Genomic DNA, 9,714 nt, shown 5'->3' with positions numbered 1-9,714 from the left:
AAAAAAGAAAGAAAGATGGAAAGCACATTCCAACTCTGAATCTATCACCAGAGAGCTACAAGAGGCGCATAAAATGGACGTGCAATTTAACAGCAGATGGGAAATAAAAATCATAACTTAAGAACATATGTAGTTTTAAATTTTTAATAAGATATGTATGTCTATACAACAACCTACTAATTACTATTATGGCTCCTTTAGTAATCTAACCTGTCTCCCAACACAGGGTACCTAACGTGGGGAATGAGTTATAAAAACGTACTATATCGTTAAGTAAGTTTTTATCATAGTTGCACCAGTAGGATCTGAAAGCAGATGTTTGACTAGACTCATTCTCAAGTTATTTGGTGCTATTATGAACATGTAGAATGCAAATAATACAAGATCTGTAGATGAGAGAGAGGAGCCAAGAAATCCCTTCCACATCCTGCGAGGAAAAAACATTAAGGGATAATTCCGCGGTAAAGCAATTTCTAATTTTCTATCACAAAATATTGGGGAGGGCGGCGAGGAATTAAGCAAATAAGCAATAACCAATCTGATTCATCTAATCTCAACAAGTAAAACAAGTAGATTTAATATTAGCCTTTGTGCCACAATGTCAACATTTATGTAAATTTTTCGGGCAAAGGGATAATCATATCCATAATTCCATCATACAATTAGTTGTTTCCCAGTTAATCCCATCAGAGTTAACGAGTTAAAGAAATGGCTATCATTCCGGTATCATCTAATGATAATAGTCAACAATGAAGAAGCAAAAGTAATGTTTAACTTTGTGGCCTCTATTTCAAATGAACCTTAATCCCGGCGACAAATTCTGGTCACTGAAAACAAATTACAGCCAAGAATGTTCCACTACTTACTGACAAAACAACACCAATGCCACCGACATTGCCACCAAAAAGAAGATTGGGCAGTATAGAAGGTGCAATTTATGTTTAAGATAGGAAACATTATAGAGAAGAAATAGCAAAAATGTTTTATTTTGCTAGACTATCATTAGTGGAGATGTACATGATCCACTTGTTGATGGTATTGGACTTCTTGAAATGGCCAATTTGTCTCCAGTTGAACCGGACTTAGAAACTATGTTGTTTTTGGATGATGACAATGGAGAAGAGAATGATACGGTTAGAAATTATGAGTTAACACTATAAAGTAATTCAGGCTTTTGTATAGAGCCAACCAATACTTGTTTTGAATTCTACCAAAATGTTTTTATCGATGCAGTTGATTCTAATAAGGGAAGAAACTGTATTTTAAGTTGTTATGACCACTAATATCTTCTTTATAAATTGTGATCACAACTATGAATTAATGAGAAATGATCGATGATTCTTTTATCAATATTTTACATCTATATGATTTCTTTATAAACTTTATTTGACATATCCTTAATTTCAAAAAAAAAAAAAAATGCCGTATCGTGTCGTGTCGTTCTAAATATCGGGCTTGTTAGGCGACTCTATCATCGGGAAAAGGCATGCATTGTGTCACCAGCTTTTAGATATGCTTGATAAACACATCTAACATCAGGGTAAAAGTACAAGGGCTTATAGTTGACTCTGAATGCAAACGTATTGTTAATAAGAAAAATCTATTGACACCACCTTGTGTTCTCACAATTGTTGTAACCCTCTCATACGTATCCTTGATCGCTCAAATATACGGAAAATACAATGCTAACTTCTCAAGAGCCTTCCACAAAACCTCTCTTGGCACCCAATCGTACATCTTTCCAAATTAATACGCAAGTCTTTTTGATTCCTCTATTATCACCCCCATCAATTATTGTAGCGAGAACATATCTTCCACGGTCAACCTTCCAGGTAAGAAAACCATATCGATTTTCAATAATGAGACTATTGTTTTAATCTCTGCTCAATTACCCTCACCCACATTTTATAGTATGGTTCATGAGCTTAAACCATTATACTTTGCACAATTTTGTATATCTCCTCTGTTCCTGTAGACAAGGATTAAAGTGCTTCTCCACTCATCCAACATTCTCTAATACCTTATTATCTCTTTAAACAACTTTGTGAATCAATTATCCACTCATCCATCATTCCATGTCTCAATATGTTACTATCAGGTCCAACTATTTTTCCATAATCCATCCTGTTTAATGCTTTTTTTACCTCATGCTCCTGAAAACTCTACAATAAAAGGTATAATTTTCGTCCTCGACTCTAGTGTTTAGCTTATTAGAGTGAAATAAAAATCCGTGTCCTTAATTCTTCCATCTTTCCTAATATCTTGTTCCGTAACCAAGAAGTTAACTTCTCCATTCTTGATGCATTTCATTTGTTTCAAGTATTGTCCTTGTTTCCCAACACTTAGAAAGCCTATAAATAATTTCTCCTCCATCTTTGGTGCCTAAGGTTTAGTATAACCGGTCAAAATTTCTAGTTCTTGCTTCGCTCACTTTACTCTTGGTTTTTTACATGCCTTACACTTTCCCCAATTTTCAGCATTCTTGTATAAGGATCCCACTTCATAACATTTCCTTTTAGCCTTTACTTTATCTCGCACTTGCGTTCCAAAACCAAGATTCTTTCCTCTTAGGTTCACAATCTCTTGTTTCACCGTCTGTCTCATTTGCTAACTTCCTAAGATTTTTAGTCATCTTGCGACTCTAATCCACACATAAATTTAGATGATTATGAATATAGGTTATAAAGGCCTTAGCGAATTTCATTTCTCCAAAAAAACTAGTATAACATAACAAATTTAGGTGAATAGTATATTTCTAATTAAAGGATATTTTTGTAGTGTTGTTTTATCCCATCTAATATTATACTGTGCATGACCAAACATAATAAATATTATTCAATGACATATTACACAATGACGCACCATATACAGCGCACTATTAAAATTTCAGGCTTTTACAAATTTTTGTCACTCATTTTACGATTTCTTAAATCTTGTAAATTAATTATTAAATTTTTTTCAAATTTTATCACTCAACTTTTGAATTTGTACATTTTACCACTTAACTTCCAAAATTTTGCACAATTGTCATTCTATTAGACAATCAACTAACAGATGATAAAATGTGTGAAATTTTAAAAGTTTGGTGGTAAAATATACAAATTTAAAAATTAAGTGACAAAATTCATAAAATCATGAAACATGAAAAAAAAATAAAAAATAAAGCCAAAATCTTTATCAAGCCTCATCCTATTATGTATACCTAGCGGGCCCTTAATGTCAACAAATGTTGGGGGCCTCTTTACAAATAACACCGACTCAATTTATATGATATGAGATTTTCAGCCAACATGGTACTTAACCTAAAATTTGTATAGCCAATAGCTGAACCTAAAATTCGAACAAAGGCTTTACCAAGTTCAATGCATGAGCATAATTTTCTGCATAAAATTAAGCATGGGATCCTAGTCATATTATACTTGAAAACATTATAAAGCAAATTCCAAGACATCTACCATATGCATGAGAGAAAATAGACCATACCAATCAGGTAAGCAGAAGAAAGTACGAAAGAATGTTCTAATGCCCTCAATGTCCAGCTGCAGAATTAGAGCTAAACCAAAAAGAAAGAATGCTCTCTGCCGTTTCCTTTCTTGTGGCCAAAGTGTATCCCAAGCTGAAAGAAAAAGAAAATTGAAATGCATATACAAGTAAAAAACCTTCTCGCCTTTAAGTCTGAAAGTGTCGGTTCTCAAAATTTTGGGTAATATACATAAAATCTATATCTCAAAATTATTTACAAATTTTGTGCCAGACAGTATAACTTTTAGAGGAAAGAAACAAAATAAGCGTATTTTATGCAATTTTAGAGAAACAGGGTAACTTTTATGTCTAAGCCTCTGATAATAGGCATATTCGATTACCTTGCATAGATAGATTCTCCTTTCTTCTTTCAAGAGAAAAAACGTCCTTGGCATGGCCATCTTTCAAAATAGTTGCAATTACTGAAGCATATTTTGGAGCTTCTGATAAAGATCTCACAACGGAGTAGCCTATTGGATAAAAACTGATATTGAGAGGCAATAAATTAAATTAAGCACATCCATTAAATGAAAATGTGATCAAGTCATACCTGTGGCTGGATGCACCATGCTAGCAGCTGCACCAAATGCAAGGTTCTTTTGTCCAGTGTTTGGCAAGGATCCACCAACTGGGATATAAGACCATTCCTGCACAAACATTTATAGATGAAAGGTAATTTCCTTTGGGCGCTCAAAATTCAGATTCAGATTTCAGACGCAAGATATGCCTAGATGCACTAGAAGAACATGTACATATCATATTATTATTTCAAAAATTATAATGTAGAGCTCAAAGGATAGCTGAAAATTGTTGGTTGAAGATAACAGAGTTATGAAGGGAAGCACAGGATTTCAACTCCAAAAACTGTTTTCCTTATATATACAGGCTTTCAGTGAGAAAAAAACTAAAAAAGAGCATAGATCAATAGATGCCACATATACCATACCAGCGATTAAGTTTGGTCAGAGTGATATATATATATATATATATACACACACACATCGACTAATCAACAATCAAAACTAGCATTTCCAATATCTTACCTCTTCATAAATTTTTGCAATCCTGATCCCCATTGTATTTAATCTTGAAAAGAGCTTTTTCTTTAGTAAATCAAAAGGCATCGCATCTTTTGACGCTAAACAGGTTTCCTGAAAACGGCATTTTTACATAAATTCAAACATAACTGTAACACGTAGTGTAAAACACTACACTGTAAAACATTGAGCATACCTCATAGAACACTCTTGTACGAGACATGGGCATTACATAAAGAAATGTTGGATAATTTGCTTCTGGACATTGAACATTTTGCTTCATGTAGTCTCTGTAATCCATGAAAACCATCAAATTTGGATCATAAGGATTGTTTTCCACCTGAAATTTTAAGAAAGAAACAATATCTTTATTACATGCTATCACATCTTATATATTTAAGTTTTTAATAAAAATATAAACGTGATATATGGCTAAAGAGAAGGAAGAATACAGACTAATATTTAGATGCTACCCGAACTTGTAACAATACCTCTTGTTCACTAAAAAAGTTGCTGTTATTTTTTATATTTCCATTTTGCACTTAGCAAATAAGCTCCAATAATTGATTTGCTTTAAACAGTTATTTTATATACTCTAATGGTATTTAAAAGTATGACAAAAAGAAGCACCAATATTGGTCTGATTTAAACAGACTTATGAACTGTGTTATTGCCACCACTCACCATATTGCTTCCGTTATACAGAACAACAATTCAATCATATTAACCATACAAAGCAAGGGATTTTCCTAGGTCACACTTTCAAAAAGATGCAGGAAAGGAGAAGAAATGTGGAGATTTAGGAAATATGAGAAAGGAATCTCAACAATTTTAACGATACTAGCATCAATCTAAACTAAACTAAATACTTGGTAGAAAACTGAAAACCATAGAGCCAGCTTCCAACCTCAACTTCCAAACCATAAGCTGTTTGGACAGACACCTTTGGACCCCCGACCTCATATTGTAACAGTTTCCCTGAAGCGGCTCCTGATGCAACAGTAACTAGCCTACGATAACATGTCAGAAGTTTCTATATATAATAGATGAGTGAATAAAAAATTTAAAGGTACGTGAGTTTTCATACCTGCAGGGCACTACAATATCATATTCACAGACAACATGACTAAGACCATTGCTAGCCTCAACAATACTTTCTACTCTTGAGCTAAGATACGAGACACCTGACTCGACACACCTAGGAAAATCAATATGAATAAAAAATGTACAGAAGTAAATAAAATAATTGTTATCAGGAAATTAAATTACAGTTGATAGAAATAACAGTGGTACTAATATATCACCAACGGTTGTACCTTCTTAACAATTCCTCATGAAGCAGATGCCGACTGACACGTCCATAGGAACGTCCAATTAAAACGGGGTCCTTATTGTCAAGATAGACAACGGTATCCTTCCAAACATGCTCAATGCAACCTTCAAGTCCAAGACCTGAAATTACAATGAATTGTGTTCATTAATGCATAATATCAATTAAGCAAGTATGCTCCTGTCAAAATAAAATATCTTGATTTTTAGGTCAAAATGTCCAAATTGAAAAGTTACAAAATATCAGAGTTTACTGCTCAACAGACTCTATAAGCATTCAGAAATTCCATTAAATGGAATTTGTTAGGCATGTATTACTTATTTTCACAAGATTACTATTAAAAGAGTTTGCTCAAAAGATTATCCCTTGATGCATATTACATGCGGATGATATAGTCTTGATTAAGAAATCAACAGAAAAGGTTAATTCTAAAATTGAGCTCTAGAAATAGATTTTGGAATCAAGGAATTTGAACTTGAGTAGGAGAAAAATAGAGTATCTGCATTAATTTTAGCAAAAAGCAAAAGATAAATGCTTTGGAGATTAAAAAAAAAAAGGAAGATGTCATACTACAAGTTTCTAAGTTTATTATGGGATCAATATTCAATAATACAAAAATGATGCAACATTTTATCGAAAATTATTTGTAACAATAGTGATCAAGTTCAAAGAGACGTTTTTATCGTACGGCTATAGTACAATCAGCTATACTCTTTGAAGTAAAATTTAGGATTCATGCATAAATGGGAATGTTAAGATGGAAGTATGACCATACAAAAAAGGACGTGAAATATAGAATATTTGTATAAGACGAGATATCGTTGTGACACCTTTCGATTAAAATATGATAAAAATCGATTAAAGTGGTTTAACATGTGCCAAATGCCACTAGAGGCGTCGGTGACGAGAATAGTTAATGTGATTTGAAAAAGAGCAGATATAGACCAATAAAGACATTTAAGAAAATAATTAAAAATAATTTCATAATAAATAATATCCATATAAACTTAGTTTTTGAAGGGATAGCGAGAAACCAATAAAGACATTGGAGAAAAATATTAAAAAGAATCCCGTAATAAATAATATCCATAAGAATTTTGTTTTTGATCTGGTCCATTACTGCCATGTGATCCATTACTGCCATGTGATCCATTTAACCAACTTCACTTATTAGGGTAAGGTTATTGCTGTTGTTATTGTTATTACTTATTCCAAACCCGCATCGCCATGTGGGAATGTTGGCCATAGTCCATGATGTGAGTTAGGCCTAACCCCCAAGGCCATGTGAGCATTTTGGCCATAGTCCATGATGCAGTAGGGTGCGGTGGCACATGTTATTTTAAATGAATAGCATATATGATAAAGACAATGTCAGTAGAATGATGCAGCAAGAACGATACCTTTAAATTCGTCCTCCCACACACCATAATTATTTGTGAAAGGGCGATCTGGACCAATAAGCCCAACATTTAGTCCTAACTTGGCAGATTCAGCAGCCAGAGCAAGCCCAGCAGGACCACAACCAATGACAACTAGATCCAGTATATCATCTCCTATCGAGATAGGTGGTAACTGCAAGAGAGGATAACAACAGTTTCTCAGTAAGAAAACAGAAATCCAAAACACGTTTTAGTTAAGCATTTCCGAACCATCGAAACCAGTGCATTAAAGTTGACAACTCCTTCACTATCACCAAACAAAAAGATCACGACAGCCAAACCCATCACTTCTCAACTCCATCCACACAATTCAAAATCAGTAGAGCTTAATAGGCATGTAATATATGGAAGTTTTTCGGTATTATCAATTGCAGATCGCGGAAAATGGCAGAAAGCCAATAATCCGCTATATCATATCATATTGTAGAAGTGGTATAGCAGTTAAAATACATGATATAATCATTTATTTATATGTATGAAAAATTAAGTTGTATGCAAATAAAACAAAATACATCAAAATAAGCATAATATTAACACAAAAAATTCAATTGGCGGGAGACACGCTAAGATGACAAGAGGATACAGGACACATGTAACGACGACACACATAGCGGTCAAGAAATTCGGAATGCAATACTACTATCTAACCATACTGAAGTTCTTACACTGAGAATTAATCGGATATCATAATTGTACGATTATAAAAAACAATAAACTTACTACAAATAGCAGAGTTTATTTAGTTTGTAATAGACTAATAGGATATATAGTGTAAAAACCTTTACAGTACTCGTGTCAATATGTGCTAAAGAATGAAACGCAATTCCTCAGCAAAAGAAACTCAATCACTTCATCATCTCCCGCTTCTCAAAATGACCATTGAAACAAAACAAAACAGCTACAGTAACCTAAAACGAAAAACCAAACAAAGCCTAAAACATTATCCATTGACTTTCAACCAAAAAATAAATAATAATAATAAAAAACAGCACGAAAAATCATCGAATCCTCGTGAACCTTTCATTCCAGGACCGATCATAACGAAGCTCTCTACACTCAACATGCTACAACAAATCAAAATCCAAAAAACAGAAGCTAGAAGCCGAAAAACCTTATCCGCGAGCTTGGATTGCATTTCCATGGCTTTGTTCTGCTGCATTTGGACGAAAACGAGTTCGGAGCCACCAGCCTTGACGTAATCCTCCTCATCGGCGAAGTCCTCTTTGGTCGCGACGCAACTCTCGCTCCCCGCCTTCGCCTCCACCTTCAGCCACCGCGAACGGCAACGAACGCCGTGGCCGCTCGACGACGAGGAGGAGGAGGCTCGTCTCCTCCAGAGCTTCTTCCTCCGCAGCCTCAACCTCGACGCAGGACTCACGCAAAACGCCATTGCCGCCACGTTCCTCGCTCCAACGCACTCCATTCTGTTGTCGTTTCTGGTACACGGCACTAACTTTTATATCACTCCTTGCTCCTCACCATGGCATGCAAGCGTCGCTTCCAAGCACCAAATCAGTTACAAAAACTCGAGTCTCAAAACGACAACGTTCTCAGTGTCACGCTGAGAGAGAGTGTGTGTGAACGATCGAGTTTCTGTTTCAGAGGGATATGGTGTGCGATGCTGCCTTTCAATTTGATGACATGTTTAAAAGTCATCCGAAATTTCCACGTGGCGCTATCCGATTGGGCTGTGCTTTAGTGAATGCTAGCCTTATCAGGAACGAGTCGACATGAAAAAGAAGAATGAAGAAAAAGTGTGAATACGATCTGAACCGTCTGTGGTTTTCGACTATTGGATCCAATTTCCGATCCAACGCCGTCGGCTTTATATTGATCCAAACGCTGTGTTTGTTTGTGCTGTGTACCGTTTTCTTTCTACTTTTGTCTTCGCCGCGTTTTTCTGGTTAGAAATTATTCATTCGGTGTTTGTAGTTTGATTTCCATAAATTTTTTAAAGAAAAACAGTTTTATCTGACTATTATAAATAAAATAAAATGTGGAATTTAGATCAATTTAATTATAATTTTAAATTTAAATTTAAATTTAAATTTAAATTTAAATTTAATTTGATCCGATTTTTATTTACATTGGATTTTTTTTTATTTTCATAGAGAAAAATTTGGATGAGAGAAAAAATTATAAAAGATTAAAAAAAATTGGAGAGCAAAAATAAATTAATCTTTTTTTATTAGTAAAATTGATTCATTTATAATAATTGTTCTAGTGAAGGTCGTAGACTTGAAGATGATCCAAGTGTGTAAGATTTTTATAATTGGTAGTTACAGGCTTATGCATTTCAAGGATTTCAAGATTTGATGAGAAAACAATTATGATAAGAAATATCATATCTTATCTTTAATATTAATAATCGGGTTTCTTGTCAAAT

At 34.1% G+C, this 9,714-nt stretch overlaps 1 protein-coding gene across 1 annotated transcript; it reads right to left on the bottom strand.

Annotated features, from left to right (window-relative positions):
* Window positions 1-99: 99 nt before the first annotated feature.
* On the bottom strand, window positions 100-8,964 carry LUT2 (Lycopene beta/epsilon cyclase protein). Its single transcript, XM_020365019.3, has 11 exons — window positions 8,440-8,964; window positions 7,290-7,461; window positions 5,876-6,011; window positions 5,647-5,757; window positions 5,467-5,569; window positions 4,756-4,899; window positions 4,566-4,673; window positions 4,073-4,169; window positions 3,864-3,992; window positions 3,484-3,616; window positions 100-427 (listed from the first exon to the last, which is right to left on the bottom strand). The coding sequence occupies exons 1-11, from the start codon at window positions 8,749-8,751 to the stop codon at window positions 262-264; spliced, it is 1,611 nt and encodes a 536-aa protein (XP_020220608.1). The 5' UTR covers window positions 8,752-8,964; the 3' UTR covers window positions 100-261.
* Window positions 8,965-9,714: the final 750 nt, after the last annotated feature.

This window comes from Cajanus cajan, chromosome 1 (assembly GCF_000230855.2).
Source record: "Cajanus cajan strain Asha chromosome 1, NIPB_CcT2T_4, whole genome shotgun sequence".
NCBI classification, from domain to species: Eukaryota; Viridiplantae; Streptophyta; class Magnoliopsida; order Fabales; family Fabaceae; genus Cajanus; species Cajanus cajan.
This window is presented reverse-complemented; position numbering and strand designations above follow the sequence as displayed.

Excerpts from the sequence above, each read along its gene's own strand:
- LUT2 (XM_020365019.3), bottom strand. The coding sequence starts at position 8,751 with ATGGAGTGCGTTGGAGCGAGGAACGTGGCGGCAATGGCGTTTTGCGTG. Across the intron at positions 6,012-7,289 it reads GTGGGAGGACGAATTTAAAG|GTCTTGGACTTGAAGGTTGC; the intron begins GTATCGTTCTTG and ends TTGTAATTTCAG. Across the intron at positions 4,170-4,565 it reads TTGCAAAAATTTATGAAGAG|GAATGGTCTTATATCCCAGT; the intron begins GTAAGATATTGG and ends ATGTTTGTGCAG.